The sequence below is a fragment of the Zootermopsis nevadensis genome, unplaced genomic scaffold (genome assembly GCF_977971745.1).
Source record: "Zootermopsis nevadensis isolate Lab colony 2312 unplaced genomic scaffold, Znev_1.0 Znev_ptg000011l, whole genome shotgun sequence".
Classification (NCBI taxonomy): Eukaryota; Metazoa; Arthropoda; class Insecta; order Blattodea; family Termopsidae; genus Zootermopsis; species Zootermopsis nevadensis.
Genome location: NW_028259143.1, coordinates 15,271,141 through 15,291,586, shown reverse-complemented (window position 1 = coordinate 15,291,586; position 20,446 = coordinate 15,271,141). Strand labels below are relative to the sequence as shown.

The 20,446-nt window shown below is 38.6% G+C and overlaps 1 protein-coding gene across 7 annotated transcripts in view; it reads right to left on the bottom strand.

Annotated features, from left to right (window-relative positions):
• Papss (3'-phosphoadenosine 5'-phosphosulfate synthase) overlaps positions 1-20,446 on the bottom strand; it is a 55,155-nt gene that overhangs the window by 21,954 nt on the left and 12,755 nt on the right. For 2 of the 7 annotated variants that reach the window (XM_087347422.1, XM_087347423.1), the window contains exons 2-3: positions 6,257-6,283; positions 1,173-1,287 (exon numbers count right to left, since the gene is read on the bottom strand). In XM_087347422.1, coding sequence (XP_087203548.1) covers positions 1,173-1,287; positions 6,257-6,283 — 142 coding nt within the window. Of the gene's footprint in view, positions 1-1,172; positions 1,288-3,989; positions 4,009-6,256; positions 6,284-13,057; positions 13,214-20,446 lie in introns of those variants that run through there. The other 5 variants (XM_087347424.1, XM_087347425.1, XM_022062181.2 and 2 more) reach the window with 4 other exon arrangements.

Here is a 20,446-nt window from a genome sequence, read left to right as displayed (position 1 = left end):
GTAGATGTTTACCAACGTTTCAGAGGTCATACTGCCTCCGTCATCAGAGTATGAAGATTTCTGTCTTCTGGGTTGTTGCACTGTGTAGTCTGGTAGATGTTTACCAACGTTTCAGAGGTCATACTGCCTCCGTCATCAGAGTATGAAGATTTCTGTCTTCTGGGTTGTTGCGCTGTGTAGTCTGGTAGATGTTAACCAACGTTTCAGAGGTCATACTGCCTCCGTCATCAGAGTATGAAGATTTCTGTCTTCTGGGTTGTTGCACTGTGTAGTCTGGTAGATGTTAACCAACGTTTCAGAGGTCATACTGCCTCCGTCATCAGAGTATGAAGATTTCTGTCTTCTGGGTTGTTGCACTGTGTAGTCTGGTAGATGTTTACCAACGTTTCAGAGGTCATACTGCCTCCGTCATCAGAGTATGAAGATTTCTGTCTTCTGGGTTGTTGCGCTGTGTAGTCTGGTAGATGTTAACCAACGTTTCAGAGGTCATACTGCCTCCGTCATCAGAGTATGAAGATTTCTGTCTTCTGGGTTGTTGCGCTGTGTAGTCTGGTCAATGTTAACCAACGTTTCAGAGGTCATACTGCCTCCGTCGTCAGAGTATGAAGATTTGTGTCTTCTGGGTTGTTGCGCTGTGTAGTCTGGTAGATGTTAACCAACGTTTCAGAGGTCATACTGCCTCCGTCATCAGAGTATGAAGATTTCTGTCTTCTGGGTTGTTGCGCTGTGTAGTCTGGTAGATGTTAACCAACGTTTCAGAGGTCATACTGCCTCCGTCATCAGAGTATGAAGATTTCTGTCTTCTGGGTTGTTGCACTGTGTAGTCTGGTAGATGTTTACCAACGTTTCAGAGGTCATACTGCCTCCGTCATCAGAGTATGAAGATTTCTGTCTTCTGGGTTGTTGCGCTGTGTATTCTGGTAGATGTTAACCAACGTTTCACAGGTCATACTGCCTCCGTCATCGCCCTGATGATGGAGGCAGTATGACCTCTGAAACGTTGGTAAACATCTACCAGACTACACAGCGCAACAACCCAGAAGACAGAAATCTTCATACTCGCCGCTGTGAAAACCTCAAGTCTTACATACCAGTGGCATATTTACAATCTGTTGTTACAAGGCATCAAAAATTCTTTCATGAGCCACATGCATAATAAAACTTTAACGTACCTGTAAACCAAACTGTACAACCCCGGAAGCCTCGAAGGTTGCCCAGAATTTGACCTCTCTTATCTCGTGACACATGATGTTTCTGCTCAGTCACATTTGTTGCAACTTGAAGAGCCTGAAAGAAATAATAAACATGTAAATAACAAAAGAATGCTATGACCAGACCACAAAGTGTTTTGGGTGGGATAATCCCAATAAAGTAATTATAACAAAGTTCAAAACATGCAGTGTTTGTACATCAAAGCAGGACTGTCCAAAACTAACAAAGGATTTCCATGAAAGAATACTAGCAATGTACTACCAAAGCCAGAAGATTAAACACCATCAAAATCAAATTAAAATTAATTATTTGTTTTTTCCGCCAAATCACAATGTATTTAAAATAAGATAATTAAAATAATTAAAATATCATTCTGTGCTCCATATCGAATAATCGATTTACAATTGGAACATTTACAACATGTTTCGGTTTTATTAAACCATCATCAGGTGTAAAATTATATTAATAAATTTAAAACTCAATTACAATTTTTTACAATTCTTTCGTAGTGTAGTTTTTTTTTCGTAGATCAGTTTGTAATTGAGTTTTAAATTTATTAATATAATTTTACACCTGATGATGGTTTAATAAAACCGAAACATGTTGTAAATGTTCCAATTGTAAATAGATTATTCGATATGGAACACAGAATGATATTTTAATTATTTTATTTTAAATACATTGTGATTTGACGGAAAAACCAAATAATTAATTTTAATTTAATAAGTCACAATATGACGCAACTACACTATCTTATCAAAATCAAAGCCTGCCATTGGACACATTCCTGACCCAATTCCATTTTCCTCCAATCATCACAATGAATATCCCTAAAATCAATTTTAATATTAACCTCCCACCTCTTTCTTGATCTCCCCTGTGTGTGTTCTCTAAAAGGTCAACCCACAAAATAAAATTTATACTCCTCCTTTCACCCCATCCTAGTTACATTCTACCATCACAGCCTGAAACGTCCACTGCGTAATATCCGGCGCTGCTCATTTACTTCATTTATCTTTGGTTAAAATATTTTACTGTGCACTTTCTCACACACTCATAATTTATGGGAGCCGATTTTGTTATGTTGGTAAAAGTGTTAATTCTGGCATTCTCGATTTTGACACCATGTGGTCTTGTAGTGGTTACTAATGTTTCAGAGTAACACATGCCTTCGATTATCACAACTGTAGCCTGTGCTGTCTCTAAAAGTAAGAGACCACAATTCACACCTATACAAAACAACAAACCTTTGGCATTCTAGACAGCAGAGAGGATTATAATGATTGAAACAAACATGAGAAAAGGCAAAAATTATTCCAGAATTAATTATTCTACTAACTTCATCATCAAAACTCATTTCTATTTGTTATCCTTGTTCCCAGAAGCTTAAAATTTGTAAACACTCTCAAATGATTTATTACATATTACATTATGGCTCTGTTTAAGATTTTGATTTGAAGTTACGTTTGTATATTTAGTTTTATGTATATTATTGTCTAGACAGTAGATAATGCAAGAAATATCAATTTATTATGTAAGAAGTAAACATGGTTCTAAAACATAAACTTTTCACATAATGAGAGGTACTTCTGGAGTTATTAATATACACACATGTATGACATTTTTGAGAAGTGTTATCAGCATTTAGAATAGACTACAGCTCTCATGACAACTGTGCTACAATTTACAGCAAGACAGTGGGACAGAATCTGCTTCCATCCACATGCCCAAAATCATGACTTGTTACTTGTCATTTAGTCTCTGCAAAAGCCAAATTAATCCAATCCGCACTTTCCCACTAACTAACAAACTAGCTGACTTAGGGAGCCCAAAAGTTCATCACCGAATTAACCAAAGCCCTCCACTGGACCCTGTCCTGGGCCAACAAAATCCAGTCTCCTTCAACTCTTATCTCCCATAGATCCCGCCTGATATTATCCTCCCATCTACGTCTAGGTCTCCCCAGCGGTCTCTTCCCCTCAGGCTTCCCAAATAGTGGACCCAACCAACCAGATCGCTTACGGAACCCGAAGGTTCATCACCGAATTAACCAAAGCCCTCCACCGGACCCTGTCCTGGGCCAACAAAATCCAGTCTCCTTCAACTCCTATCTCCCACAGATCCCGCCTGACATTATCCTCCCATCTACGTCTAGGTCTCCCCAGAGGTCTCTTCAACTCAGGCTTCCCAAATAGTGGACCCAACCAACCAAATGGCTTACGGAACTCGAAGGTTCATCACCGAACCAACCAAAGCCCTCCACCGGACCCTGTCCTGGGCCAACAAAATCCAGTCTCCTTCAACTCCTATCTTCCATAGATCCCGCCTGAGATTATCCTCCCATCTACGTCTAGGTCTCCCCAGAGGTCTCTTCCCCTCAGGCTTCCCAACCAATACCTGGTACACACCTCTTGTCCCATCCATGCGCGCTACATGCCCAGCCCATCTCATTCTTATCGACTTAATCACCCTGACAATACTGGGGGAGGAGTACAGATTTTTAAGCTCATCATTATGCAATTTTCTCCATACCCCATCGTCTTCTCTCCTAGGCCCAAATATCCTCCTCAACACCCGATTCTCAAACACCTGCAATCTATGTTCCTCCCTCTGAGTGAGAGACCATGTTTCGCACCCATACAAAACAACAGGCAAAATTATTGTTTTGTATATTTTAATCTATTCTTTATTATCCACTCCAGTATTAAGTAGGATTTGAGGTATAATGAATTCTTCTCCGTCTTGTAGCCCAAGAAGAATTCATTATACTTAGTCACCATGAAAGCTTCAGATCATACAGGATTTGAGGTTTTCTCAGTGGTGAATCCAAAGATGGCTGTCTTCTAGGTTGCAGTGCCATGTAGTCTGGTAGAAGTTTACCAACATTTCAGAGGTCCTTGCTGCCTCCATCCTCAAGGCGATGTGTTACTCATCACCCTGATGACACAATGAATTAAACAGCAAAGGAACTCAACGTTTTTAACCGACTTCCTTTACTAAATACTGACAAAATCTGTGGGACCTAACACATGACGATGACAATAAAAGTAACAGAGGTTAAAATGCTAATCAAAATATTGCCTGACCCTGCAATATGTATTAAGTTTGATTTGTGTACCTAAACAATTGCTCTTTTTTTATTGCCCCATACCACAATAAATAAGATGCAATCAGCAATATTTCATTCATGGCAACAACAAACAAAGCAGTGTTACTGGTTTTTCTGCTGGCACGTGGCTGACTTCATGCAATCCACTACCTGTTTTTAAAAAGATCCTATGACATTTTTATTGCTACCAGTTTGATTGATTTGCAACAAGCTGTTCCCTCCATTATGAATTAACTGATTAGTACAGACACATGTTAAAAGCACAACATGCACACACAAAATTTTTAAGCAGAACAGAAAATTTACCTATTGTTGTGATGTAAGGCATGTTTGCATTATATAACAATCCAAATTAAAGACTTCTGTAATAACAATCATTGACTTTAAGATATGGATTCTTATCTCTGGACACATAATTAAATTATGTTAATACTATCCTTACAGAGGCTTCAGTTGTTTTTAAAGTACAGTAAAACCCCTCTAGTTGGACACCCCTATATCCTGGACACCCCTCTATATTGGACACTTTTAATTGGAACCAACAGATATCCTATAATTTTACATATCCACAATACCCTATATCTTGGACACCCCTTTATCCTGGAACTTGGTCACCCCTTTTGTTGTAAGTTGGACAGGTTCATGCACTTAGCTTCAATACTTTTATGGGAAACATTTACAGTTAGTATTTTGTTGTTTTCAATTTCTGACTAATGAATGCCTTCTACCTGAGGATTAGCTTATGGTTGAGGGTGTGAGACTTTGAACACATCATCCGAATGCATTGAAAGTGTATAGTTATTCCTTTGTTAAACCCTTCACTGGACTACAGTACGTATTGATGGTCAGTTGATTGTCAGTACAGTACAACCCCACTATAACGCGGGTCGCGGGGGACGGGAAAACCCGCGTTATAGAGTATTGATAGACTATCGCCATTTAAGAGTATACATACTTATTTCACTATGCTATGATTGATTTTTACGGAAAAAGTAATAAATAATTAATTTGTCTTGCATTTTAATATAATTTTGAGTTCTGTGTGAAGGATAATTGATGAACTTTGTTTCTTTTTTGCTGCGCTATGGGGGACATGAGGTACCCGTGTTATATCTGGAACCGTGGTATAGCGAACCGCGTTATAGAGGGGTTGTACTGTACTGTGCTTGCAACTGAGTTAAACAGTGTTAACAGAAATTACAGTAGTTAGATTATGAAAGTAAACAGATTACATTGTCGGTAAACATAAAGTATTGGCGCCCTTCCCTTTCAGCTTATCCATGCAAGTTTAATTTAGTGAAAACAAAATTTGTAAAAATTTAATTTACTCTTTTGATTTTTCTTATCAAGAATTTCCTTTTTGGGAAGGGTTCCATAATACTCAACAATTACCACATTGTCATTACACCACAATTTGAAAGGATGATTTTCCCCTTTCCCTCTATCCTGGACACCTCTGTAAGTTGGACACATTATCGTGGAACCGCAAGTGTCCAAGTTAGAGAGGTTTTACTGTACTACGTACTGTGGCAGTTGAATAATTATATAAGCTACTAAACAATCCTCTCGTACTAGACTAAATGTATCAGAATCAACAAATAAATAAAATAAAATATTTTGAATATCAAGAACTGAACATACTCATGGATTCATTCAGCACATGAATCATTCTCTGTAACAGAAAATGGGCCTATGTGTTTGTTTTCCATCAAAAACTTCCGGTAGAAAGAAAGTATTAAATTTCGTTCTTAGCGTAACAAAAATTTGGATATATAGTAATAAACTTAAAATATCTTAACTTTCTACTCTTAAATTTGAATATGTTATATAATGCAAAGAAATATACAGTTCTTCAGAAAAGTTGTGATTAAAGCCCACTGCATTTAGGTTATGTTGAAACAAGAATGAAACAGAAGCACCAACTGCTATTCTTACCCATGCTGATGTAGAGGCATAGAAATCCTGCAAAAGATTAATACATAACAAACACCAGCATAGTATATGAGTACAATAGAATACATGACAACAAATTAAATAAGCAGTATCACCTGAAACCACGGTCTGTAACCAGACGCAAGAAGAGATGAGTAAGACGTGCTCGCTTTAGAACACTTCGTTAACTCAATTATGTTTGTTACTTAATAAACTATTATTATATTGTGTTGGCAACATTGTTTATACTTCGTGAATGAAAGGCTACGTGTTTAAATTAGGTGAATAGGCTCTACACAACAACTGCTGATTGCAGTTTCAATGTTTATTAAAAATCGATCACATGTTTAAACTTTAATTGGCCATCTTCAGGCAGTTCTTTTTAAGTGCTCTGACCAACCTGGTCAAATAAAAAACAACTTAAAAATTATCTAACAATGGCCTATCTTATCTAACCTAACTTTCCTAACTGAAGGTAAACAAACTGAACCTAACCTAACATAAATTAAACTGCCCTGTCCTAACCAGACCTGACTTAACTTACACTAACCCACCCTAATGTAACCTAATCTGTCCTTACCTCACCTAGCCTGACCCCACAAATAAACCAACCATAATCTCTGATTTCCATAATTTTCAATTTTTCATGATTACAAAATTCTTAAAAACTTAAATTTCCAATTTTTGAACATTTGTGAATAACCGTACTTTTAAAATTTTCTAAATTAAAAATACAAAATTGAAAAATTCACAATTCCCATATTCTAAATTACAACATTCAAATTCATATTTAAACATTTATCCTACATACTCCCTTAACGGAAAGTAAACAGCCAAACGCAAAAAAAGGTATCCTAAAGAAACCTGGCCAAAAATAACCTAACGGAGTAGGATATGAGGTTTCCACGGCGGTAAGTCTGAAGATGGCCTTGTAATCCTGGGGTCTCGGGTTCGATTCCCGGCGGTGCCCGAATTTATAACTTGTGTTGGGCAAGGCCGTGGTGTAGACAACACGGAGTTTTCCTCCGGGGGCTTCGCCGGTTTCTCCGTGGCATCCCAACAATTACTCCATTCACACACAGAAGAAGGCAATGGCAAACCACTTCTGGATCATCTGCCAAGAACGTATATGAACAGGTCCCAGTCCGATAAAAGGATGGAAGGATCCTGTTAATATGGACCTGTCGTCAGACAGAACACTAAATAATAATAATAATAATAATAACAGCTAAAAAGGAAGGATACAACATCGAAATCTTGGGACTCCAGAAACCACGGAGAGTTTACCACGAAGACCAGAGATACGCACGCTGCAGGAATTGCATTCCTTCTTAGCAAGAAAGCCAGAGAGTCTAGCTTGATTAGGTGGCAACCAATTTCAGAGCGGCTAGTTACAGCGCGGTTTAAATTTAGAGCTAGAAACGCCTTTATAATTCTGTGTTATTCACCGACAAATTTAACCTCCCTAAAAGAGAAAGATGCTTCTACGAACACCCTGAAAGTTCTATAAGGTATATCAAGATACAGGAAATCATCATTCTAATGGGAGACTTGAACGCCCAGATAGGAAGAGACAATGAGGACAGAGAAGGAATCATAGGAAACGAAGCTCTTGAAACGGCAAGTACCTCATTGACTTAGGCTCCACTTACGAACTTATCATTGGTGACTCCTTCTATCCACACAAGGCAGTCCACAAAGCCATTTGGGTGTCACCCAATTAACTAGACCAATGGAATAATATTCAAAGAGCCTTCAACAACACAAGTATAGAGATGTGCAGGAGCTGACAAGATCCACGGAGTGCCTTACAAAATAGGGCTCTGGAATTAATCTTCATAAAGTAGATAATATTAACTGAAACACCCTTAGATAAAACATGATTTTCCTCAGGTCGTTCATGCTTATCTTCCGCCCACGATTCAACAGCGAAGATGTAGGACTACACACAATTCTTCAGACTTTAAAGTTGGGCAAATACCAAGGCCAACAATTTTCCGACCATTGTTTGCAAACAAAACTGACTGAACATTGATCGCGAATGATGTTTATGAACAGTGCTGGCACGCGTTAGATATTCAGACCAGAATTTCTTTCAAGAAACATTTAGTCTGCTGCACCTGTAATTCTTTTGGCCACGATCTGACGAAGATTTAACCACTTGCGAAGACAAGAAGAAAGAAACCAAATTTCGCTAATATCGATCATAAACAATGATTCTCAGTTTGCTGCGTGACAACCGAATCTTGGGAAAATTTAATACTTGGAGAAAACTGTTCATGCGAACATTTAATCTTCCGTATCAGACAGATAAATTTTATTTATTTATTTTATTTAGTGTTCTGTCTGACGACAGGTCCATATGAACAGGATCCTTCCATCCTTTTCTCGGACTGGGACCTGTTCATACACGTTCTTGGCAGATGATCCAGAAGTGGTTTGCCATTGCCTTCTTCTGTGTGTGAATGGAGTAATTGTTGGGATGCCACGGAGGAAAACTCCGTGTTGCCTAGACCACGGCCTTGCCCAACACAAGTTATAAATTCGAACCCGAGACCCCAGGATTACAAGGCCAGCGTTCTAACCGCTAGACCACCGTGGCTATTTCTGAATAATTTATTTATTTATTTTATTTAGTGTTCTGTCTGGCGACAGGTCCATATGAACAGGATCCTTCCATCCTTTTCTCGGACTGGGACCTGTTCATATACGTTCTTGGCAGATGATCCAGAAGTGGTTTGCCATTGCCTTCTTCTGTGTGTGAATGGAGTAATTGTTGGGATGCCACGGAGGAAAACTCCGTGTTGCCTAGACCACGGCCTTGCCCAACACAAGTTATAAATTCGAACCCGAGACCCCAGGATTACAAGGCCAGCGTTCTAACCGCTAGACCACCTCATCTTATTATTATTTAGTGTTCTGTCTGACGACAGGTCCATATGAACAGGATCCTTCCATCCTTTTCTCGGACTGGGATCTGTTCATATACGTTCTTGGCAGATGATCCAGAAGTGGTTTGCCATTGCCTTCTTCTGTGTGTGAATGGAGTAATTGTTGGGATGCCACGGAGGAAAACTCCGTGTTGCCTAGACCACGGCCTTGCCCAACACAAGTTATAAATTCGGGCACCGCCGGGAATCGAACCCGAGACCCCAGGATTACAAGGCCAGCGTTCTAACCGCTAGACCACCGTGACTCTACAGATAAACTACAAAGTGAAAAGTATTCGTCTACTTATTATGTGCGTCGTATATTGTTAAGAAAATAAATATCTAAACTTCTCCTAGTAATAAGTAAAGGTAGTGTATCAGTATCTTTTTAACTGATTCACGTAGTTTTAATCTTCAGTTAAGAAACTACATTTTTCGTTAAATATTTTAATTAAGCGGTTTATTCGTGTCTTCGAGTGGTCCAACAAATGTTAAATGTAATGAAGGAATAGGAGTTTCGGGAATATTTATGTAAATTCATGCCAAGAGACTACAAAATCAAAATCATACGAAGGTTGGAGGGCAAGGAATGTCCTTCCACATAAAAGCTGATGTGGACTTTGTTGAAAGGAAAATGAAATCTCTTCTAGCTCAATATCAACGTGAGTTGCTGAGGCAAAGAAGTCAGATAAAAGGGTTACTATTCTTGGATGTAATCTAGGAGCTAAGGAAAATAAAAGAATAGAAGGAAATTTAATTTACTGTTAAGAGATTTTTGTTCGACTGGTGAATGTCTGTACATTTTGAAAACAGAGTCGATATCAAAATAAAATATGATGCAACTGTTCTTGTGAAATTTCGAAATTCCATTCCATTGTCCATGCAAAGTTTTCCAATCACAACTGGCTTAAGATGCCTTTTTAATTTCCTTTCTAATCACCTCACTACTCAACAGATTACGCAGCGCTGAAAATAATTAAATATTCGTCAAAACTCGACCACGTGGACGACAATTAAACAGATTAAATGCTTCATAAAATAAGTTTTTATCAGAATATACGACATTTTTTGTTCGTAAATGTTTCTCACCTTGGCGTGTACCCGCCTTAAGACACACGTTCATTTTATGAATACCGACAAATTCTATTCACGACAGAAATCAGGTAAACACTTAGCGAGATAATCCAAATATGTATTTCAGGTCCTTAAAGAGACACTTAAAATGAAGGTTTTACATTAAAGTAGAATAGACATGGCTAAACTTCGATCATGCACGAAATTTTGATCGAATGCTCAAAATATTTACGTAACAGTTAGCGAATTTGCAATGTCCTTCAAAAAAAAAAGATCCAAACCAAACCAAACCAGAATCCAGTGTACGCCTACTTCATCGAGGTTTTTCCAAATCATACCCGTAGCTCGGGTGCTACGTGCTTCTCCGTTATTTTGGGGGGGAAAAAAACTGCCTGGACATGTGGACAAAACTGGCTTAACCGTTCATTCATGGAATGTAACTTATGCAGTTAATAAAGCGTTGTTAAACAAGACAAGAAACAAAACAAATCTCGTAAAAATACGAGGTGCGATCGAAAAGTTTCCAGACTGCGCGTATAAAAACCCGTACACTTATCTCAGGTATTAAATTCATCCATCACCCTCGAAGTAGTTCCCCTGGGAGTGAACACAACGATCCCAGCGCCAATGCCAAGCCTGGAAGCATCCCTGGAAATCTTTCTTTGTCAGCCTGTCAAGCACCATCTGCGATTCTGCCTGAATCTCTTCTATCGTCTCAAATCTCCTTCCCTTTAGCTGAATTTTCATCTTTGGGAAGAGGAAGAAGTCACACGGAGCTTAGAAAGGAAGTTGGGGTCGGTTCTTGCAAGATCTTTGAGCTCCTGACAAACGAGAAGTCGATTCTGCTTCTGGTCCTCAGACAGGATGCGTCGCATGTGGAGTTCTTCCTTTAGAATCAGCTGACAGGTCCCATAGCCTATCCCAACAATGTCGCACAAGTCGTTGATGGTACGACGTCGATCTTCGTAACATTTTCGGGCGTTGTGCTCGAAGATGGTCGTCCGGAACGCTCGTCATCATCGACAGAGGTTCGGCCATTTTTAAAACGTGAATGCCACACAAAAGTTTGTGCACGACCCATTGTGGACTCCCCAAATGCTTGCTTTAGCATTTCATAGGTTTCCGTAGCCGTTTTGGCGAGTCTTTGGCAAAATTTGATGCACACGCCATTCCGAAATCGCAGGAGGGTCGGTGTAATGCACTACCAAAACGCCCGTAACTACGAAACAAATGCTAATTCGATGATGCCGGCTGGCACACTGATTCACTGATGAATGTAGGCCGCACCCCCTAAAGGCAGAAGCTCGTACTACATCCGATTCGCCCTCTATTGACACAGTCTTGAAACTTTCTGATCGCACCTCGTACATAAACGTTAATCCGCATCGAAATCACGTTTAACTAACGTCCTTGATTGATACATATTACTCAAGGTAAACCCAGAGGCAAGGTCAGAATACTGATTACTGACCGGAAACCCAGTGACATTCTTTTTGATTACTCATTGTGAACAGCGATATTCAAAATCAGAATTTATCCAAACATCTCAAAGCATAGACAATATCTTGCACTATTTTCTTCCGAATTACTGAGACAGACAGAGATCAATTTATGTCACAAAGCAGCGCCAATCTTATCGTTTGATAAGAGTCGAAAGCCTTGCGCCAATGCCGACCAAACACATCATGCAGAAAATAGGTCGCGCACATGACTAGTCATTAATACAGACTGGCATTCACTGTGCATTTGTCTTTTTGGTTCAAATTCCCGCCCGCTACTCAAACAAAACGTCATCGCAACTGACAGCGCACAAAATGTTAGCTTCCGGTGACAGAATTTGGAGCCTACCACGAAAAATTCGGCTTTTTTGTATCTGCGTTCCAATTGTGTACAGTAACACTGAACAAATACATGTCGCAAGTAAAACTACAAAGTACGCATTTTAAAAATATCACCCCGCTCCTTTTACCATCAAAATATGCCAGCGTTGACTGAAATTTTAAACAGCTAAGTTCTTAACTAACGGATTGGCCGTGGCCGATCAAGTATGTTAACTGCAAACACAGGTAATATCTTAACGAGTTATGAGATTTCGTACAATGTAACAATTCTGGCGTTTTATGTCTGTTAATTCTTCCATATTTTCCATTCGTGAATACCAACCAACTTTTGAAACATCGACAAATTTATTCAAGTACCTCCAATAAAATAATTTAACAAAATCACACCAATGGCGTAAAACTAAGCATACAAACGAACTGTTTACTTCAACTTCAAGTCTCAAAAAGGGGGAAATTAATTCATATAATCTCAAAAAATATGGTTTTAAACAGAATATGAAGGTGAGTTCTTTACAAAATCATAATAAGTAACACTTCACTAGATATTTGTTTCACAGGAGTTGGTGTATTATATTACGCGCCTTCATATTGTTTAAAAACAATATTTTTTTGAGATTTTTATAAATTAATTTCCCCCTTTTTGCCACTGATGATAACCTCTTGAGGTCGAAACGCGTTTGGCACTAGTGTCATTTATAGTTAAACAGTTTGTTTTTATGCTAATATTTATATTCTAATACACTACACGGTATGCAGAGTTTTAATCATAAAACTCCTTTTGTTTAACTGTCTCGTAAGCTACGAGGCGTAAGGAAAATAATCTATTAGAGACTAGATTCTGTCTTCACAATGACTCCCAGGGCTGTTCCTTGACATGTGAGAAAGTGGAAATATCTAAACGTTCTGAGGTCTGTTTCTCACTGAAATACAACCGAACTCGAAAAGATTATTTTAAATACCTTTCCTCGCTGATTGTAGATAGAATAACGACTCCCGATCATTCTCGAGCTTCCCAGTTCACAGAATGGACTCGGTTCACACTGACTTCTGCAAGAAAGCGCTTTCAGAAAGCTTCCGCTGTTCACTAGCAGCGAACAACGCTAGTGACACACTTATGTACGGACTAGTCCAATACTTCTGTCTCTTTCTAGTACTGCCAATTACGAACGTTCGTACTGTCACAGCAATTTGAACAAAAACTTCCCACAGTAAAAGAACTTCTCTCTTGTTTTTATAACCTCATTCTTTGTCACGGCCACGGAGATAATATACGTTTCATATTCATTGCCTTTGAACAGCGAAATCAGATTCAGAAATAATTCTTTACGCGGTAGAACACAACAATTGTCAAAGCCATACTTGGAGTTACGGGGACCCTGATTATTGTTAACACTCACCAAACCGATCTACGTTACCAGTGGGGCACAGGTTGTGAAGAAGACTGTCTTCTGCGCCGAGCATTTACCAAGTGCACAGAAAGGCGCCCAGTACTTACAAAATGGCAGCCAGAAGACTGGCTTCGAATTCCACTGGAAATTGTGGATAATTTGGTGCAAAAACAATTTATACAAGTTAAGAAAATGAAGTCTGGAGGAAAATTAATTAATGTTGTGAAATGTATTAAGGGAAAAGTTCAAAAACACTCATTCACATAAAATCTTCGAAAGATTTAACGTGTTAAAAGGTTAAATGAATTTCTGTATGAACTGACGACTCACGAGATAAAAGTTGAGGAACACAATTTTTCACGCTCAATGAAGAAGAGAGATATTATAAGAAGAATTTCGATACAGAAGCTATAAGATGACTAATTAACAATTTACATTTGGACGTAAACTGTGTGCCGATCATTGGTAAATTAAGACGAAACTGGCAGCATCTGTAGTCACGAAAATCAATGACGATTATTGAAAAAATATGATCCAAGTGGATTTAAACGAATTCATTATCTGCAATCAACAAATAAATATCGGCTGACCGGACAAACATTTGTGTATACTGATGACTCATACACTCGTGTAACGCGTTCACTCTCAACATCGTGGATTGACGACAACTACAAGATCACCAGACGCCCCGAAGCAAAGGACAACTTCTCATCTTTATCCACGCCTCGCTATGAATTTGTTCCAAATGCAATTTTATGATGAAAAACATCGCTGAGTGGCACCTGGGAACAAATATTCTGTTGCAATCCAATAGCTCCGTAAGAAAATATATCAAATAAGTAGAAGTACGAGGTGCGATCGGAAAGTTTCAAGACTGTGTCAATAGAGGGCGAACCGGATGTAGAACTAGCTTCTGCCGCTAAGAGGTGCGGCCTACATTCATAGTGAATCAGTGTGCCAGCCGGCATCATCGAATTAGCATTTGTTTCTTAGTTACGGGCGTTTTGGTAGTGCATTACACCGACCCTCCTGCGATTTCGGAATGGCGTGTGCATCAAATTTTGCCAAAGACCCGCCAAAACGGCTACGGAAACCTATGAAATGCTAAAGCAAGCATTTGGGGAGTCCGCAATGGGTCGTGCACAAACTTTTGTGTGGCATTCACGTTTTAAAAATGGCCGAACCTCTGTCGATGATGACGAGCGTTCTGCACGACCATCTTCGAAAACAACGCCCGGAAATGTTACGAAGATTCGGCAGGCCATTCACGAAGATCGACGTCGTACCATCAACGACTTGTGCGACATTGTTGGGATAGGCTATGGGACCTGTCAGCTGATTCTAAAGGAAGAACTCCACATGCGACGCATCCTGTCTGAGGACCAGAAGCAGAATCGACTTATCGTTTGTCAGCTCAAAGATCTTGCAAGAACCGACCCCAACTTCCTTTCTAAGCTCCGTGTGACTTCTTCCTCTTCCCAAAGATGAAAATTCAGCTAAAGGGAAGGAGATTTGAGACGATAGAAGAGATTCAGGCAGAATCGCAGATGGTGCTTGACAGGCTGACAAATAAAGATTTCCAGGGATGCTTCCAGGCTTGGCAGCGGCGCTGGGATCGTTGTGTTCACTCCCAGGGGAACTACTTCGAGGGTGATGGATGAATTTAATACCTGAGATAAGTGTACGGGATTTTATAGGCGCAGTCTTGAAACTTTCCGATCGCACCTCGTATTGTATTGATAAATTGCTACGTCATTGACGCGCTCTACCACCCGGAACTGAACGCGACTGGACTGTTCCCGGAAGAGTAAAAGAATTATCACTACTAAAAATATAATATTTCAAATTAACGATATCTTAACGTTACGCGAAGTCAAGTTTTCAAAAATACAAACTGCGTTCAAGTGGACAAGATAAAGGCGGGATTCTTGGAAAGAGAGGGCGATACGGATGATTATTCAGGAAAATTTTATTAGTGTTATCGCGGGCAGTTTCAGCTCTGACGAGCAAAGCACAGAGAGCGTTTAGAAATCTTCATCCGGTAATTTGTGTGGAGTGCAAGAATTTCATCTGGACGGAAAGTAACTATGCACTCAGAAAAAATTGATAGTTATTTTCGTGAAAACGTCAATCGTGTATAGTATATTAAAATTAAACATTTTTGTAATTCTGGTTTTAATAAAATCGGGAAATTTTCAAACTTTTTTTTAATTCACAGCCTCGTATCTTTTTAATTTTTTGAGATACACACTTAGAGGCCAGGATGAATTGTAACATATACACTCCTATTCAAAACAACACTTGGTTCACTCGGATCGGATAATTAGTCTCTGAGATATGATCCCGTTTATGGACACGTGTCGAATCCGGAAAGTGGAAAATCGTGTGTTCACTTTGCGCGTGCGCAGTTCTCGACGTCCGGCCGCCACGAATGTCGGAGCGGTACTGGCATAAACTTTCATCCTTCCTCTTTAAAACGAGACTAAGATGGCGACGCTATGTCTATTTTTAGTCGAGTTATTGAAGTTTGAAATTACTTCGACAGAAACTGTCGCTCATTTGGGAGCGATTGCCTTCCCACACCCGGCATCGATTTTAAAGACGTTTTCACGTCAAAATACTGCACTCTTCTCCAATCAACGATAAATCGATGTGTTAATATTAGAAAAGAATCGAGATAGGTACTCCACAGAAACAGCTCATCGCATGAAAAATGTACTGATGGTAAAATGCCAACAACTTTAATCTAAAGCTTCTTCTCATAATATGGATATCAAACGAGATTTAATAAAAACTTGTTTTTAATTAATTATTCTTGTCCGTCTAATCACAATTTAAAATTTAAAATTAAGATATTAAGATAATTAAAATATCATGTGATGTTCCATATCGAAACATTCGATTTACATTTAGAACCGAAACATGTCGTAAGAAAAAGATGTTCTAAATGTAAATCGAATATTTCGATATGGAACATCACATGATATTTTAATTATCTTAATATCTTAATTTTAAATTTTAAATTGTGATTAGACGGACAAGAATAATTAATTAAATATATATCTTCACAATATGACGCAACTATACCATCTTATAAAAACTTGTTGTTGGTCTCACAAATAAATTAATACCCCTGACTGGCCGATTCAGACATCATTTTCGTCTTACGATTCATCACAAGTCTCTAATATTAAATTTCGTCAAAATCGATTCAGCCAGACTGAATCTGATATTAGGTCACAGACGGACAGACACGAAGCCTAATATTGTTCACGAAAATTCCGACAACTGTTACAATTACCGGTGTTTTTTGGTAAAAACTGTAACAGTAATTATAATTACATTTATTTTGATAATTCATGTGCGAGATTAACGCTAGTGTTTTGTCGGTAAATTATGTTTTGAAGGAATACTAGATTCGCTATCAGTTTCCTAAAACTTTGACGTCACCCACACATTAAGTTGTTTTCCGACAGAAAAGACGCGGATACATGAAAGCGAATATGATGGCGTCTTCTGTACGTATTCTCTCATCGCTGTCTGTACAAGACACGCGCGGACTGACAGTCAAGGATGCGCACAGCCCATACGATATAAAACTTGCCTGTTCTGTTTCTTAATTAATATAACTGCATTAAATCTGCTGCAAATACAATTACGTAAATGCTGAATTACCAAAATGATTTCGTGGCCGACTCACATCCAACCGCAACCAAGTTTACGTAACAAATATGGCCGCCACGCGCTGACTGGAGTTGGGACAATTTCGTACTTATATGGTTAATTACTGCCGGCCATCAAACCAAAAGCTAATTAGACTGCATGCCGACCTCGTGTTCTTGTTTAACCTTTTACTTAAACAGGATTAGCAAAAAATATATAAAAAAATAAAATAAAAATATATAAAAATATATAAGATTAGCAAAAATATAAAAAATAAAATATATATAAATATATATAAAATTAGAAAAAAAATATAAAAAATAAAATATATATAAAAATATACAAAAAATATATAAGATTAGCAAAAAATATATAAAAAATAAATAAAATAATATATATAAAATATATATAAATATATAAGATTAGCAAAAAATATATAAAAAATAAATAAAATAAAATATATATAAAATATATATAAGATTAGCAAAAAATATATAAAAATAAATAAAATATATATAAAAATATATAAGATTAGCAAAAAATATATAAAAATAAATAAAATAAAATATATATAAAAATTTATAAAAAAATATATAAAAATATATAAGATTAGCAAAACTTCACATTATTAAAATCAGTTACCATACATTATTTCAAGAGCAGTCACAGAACCATTTATTTTCTGGATAGAGGAAAACAGGATAAAATGCATACCCAAATTTGTCAGTATGACAACCAACAGCTTGACTATGGGGGTAGATGTCTCTGCCAGTAGCTGACCTTAAGGCAAACACACACAGAGCGTGATATTTCTTTTCAAGCCTGTGACCTGAATTACTTTTTTAGATAGCACGCGTTGTAGCAGAGTTGACACGAAGGCTAAGGCCCGCGGGCCGCGTTAAAGATTTACAATATTTTAGCATTTTGTTTAATTCAAGACAGTAGTCTGTTTGATGTGCAAACAAAGAAATAAAGAAGAAACGAAGTGCGTAATGTCTCTAACGTGGAGAGATCAATATGCTTGGTGAACCATTACACTAGCCTCGACCTCGGATCTAATTTTCTTTTAAGCTGGTGGTAATACAGCGGCCAGCAACCACGACGAGAAATTATATCCCGCTCGAAAGGCTACCCGTGTCTGCCCTGAAGGTTAAATCGTTGTTTCTGAGAGGGCGCTCGAGACCTGGAATTTTCAAAGCAGTGAATATTTACGATTTGAGGTTTTCACTGCGCCGAGTCTGTAGACCGTCTTATGGGTTGTTGCGCAGTGTAGTCTGGTAGAAATTTACCGACGTTTCAGAGGTCTCTGCTGCCTCCATCATCGCCCTGATAGTCTGGTAGAAATTTACCGACGTTTCTGAGGTCTCTGCTGCCTCCATCATCGCCCTGATAGTCTGGTAGAAATTTACCGACGTTTCTGAGGTCTCTGCTGCCTCCATCATCGCCCTGATAGTCTGGTAGAAATTTACCGACGTTTCTGAGGTCTCTGCTGCCTCCATCATCGCCCTGATAGTCTGGTAGAAATTTACCGACGTTTCAGAGGTCTCTGCTGCCTCCATCATCGCCCTGATAGTCTGGTAGAAATTTACCGACGTTTCAGAGGTCTCTGCTGCCTCCATCATCGCCCTGATAGTCTGGTAGAAATTTACCGACGTTTCAGAGGTCTCTGCTGCCTCCATCATCGCCCTGATAGTCTGGTAGAAGTTTACCGACGTTTCAGAGGTCTCTGCTGCCTCCATCATCGCCCTGATAGTCTGGTAGAAATTTACCGACGTTTCAGAGGTCCTTGCTGCCTCCATCATCGTCCTGATGATAGAAGCAGCAATGACCTCTGAAACGTCGGTAAACTACCAGACTACACGGCGCAAGAACCCAGAAAACAGCCATCTTCTGGTGTAAATATGAATTGTAGTCTTGTGGTTGTCGACGTTTCGGAGGAAAACTCCACAGGTTCCCCGAAACGTTGGTAAAAACTTGGAAGGCTGCAATGTGTTCCTGCACGATAACAAGCTACCAACGGAAGGGAAAATGGTTGAAACGTGAAGCCTGAACAACAGCAGAACATCGAGACGAATACGAGTTATGATCTCAGACTAATTTAAAATGGCAGCTAATTGACACTGGTATACTGGGTCACATCCTGACTTCCAGTTTTATAATGCACTCGACTTCATTCGGGCGGTGAAATTAAAGTTGAGATGGCAATTATCACAAGCGTTACAAACTTCACTGTACATTCAATGCTGCTTATAGTCGGCGCAGTAGTTTTTGGCCGGTGGAATTTTCAAGGGGAAGGCTAGGAGCGAGTCTCTTGTGCGGCAGTGAGGAGCCCAAACAAAAGAAATACGCTGACCGTGCCACCACAGGTACACAGGGTAGGCCCGCCCGCCAGCTCCGCTAGCTTCTCCGCCGGCCAAAAACCACTGCGCCGACTATAGTACGCGACAGTTCATTCATACTGATATCACCGAATGGCAAACCAGACGCAATAAATGTCACGGAAACATCCTACTCACTTCAGAATTAATCTGTGTTACCTATAGATAACCTAATTTGACGCTTGCTTGCTTTAAGGCATGTTATGTTGTCTAAACCAGTGGTATTCAACCTGGGGTACGCGAAGACATCTTTAGGGGTACGTGAAATTTAAAAATATAAATATATTATTTTATGATAAACACTGAATAATCAGTAATGTAATTTATTTAATTTATTTTAGATGTAGATTATATACTATGTATAACTTGAATTATACACCGACTTTGGGGGTACAAAGTTGAAGAGAAATTATATCTGGGGGGTTTTATTTTACCACCGGGGGTACGCGAAGACATCTTAGGGGGTAAGTGAAATTTAAAAAATATATATATTATTTTATGATAAACACTGAATAATCAGTAATGTAATTTATTTAATTTATTTTAGATGTAGATTATATACTATGTATAACATGAATTATACACCAACAACTTTGGGGGTACAAAGTTGAAGAGAAATTATATCTGGGGGTACGCGAACAAAAAAAGGTTGAATACCACTGGTCTAAACTTGAGAGCAGTGACGCCGGATGTCAGAATGTTTTAGTTAGAACTGCCGCTACAATTATCCATTATTTATATGAGTATCTATTGCTGAAAATGTTAATATAGCGTAGCATGGCTCATATTTGCCATTTTTGCTAGAAGTTAAAAGGGGAAAAAAAAAGACTATGAGAGAAGAGATAGAAGACGATAAAGAATGGAAGGGATAACGAAACAAAACAGTGTCCATTGAATTTCAACAGGGTTTCCTTCTCAT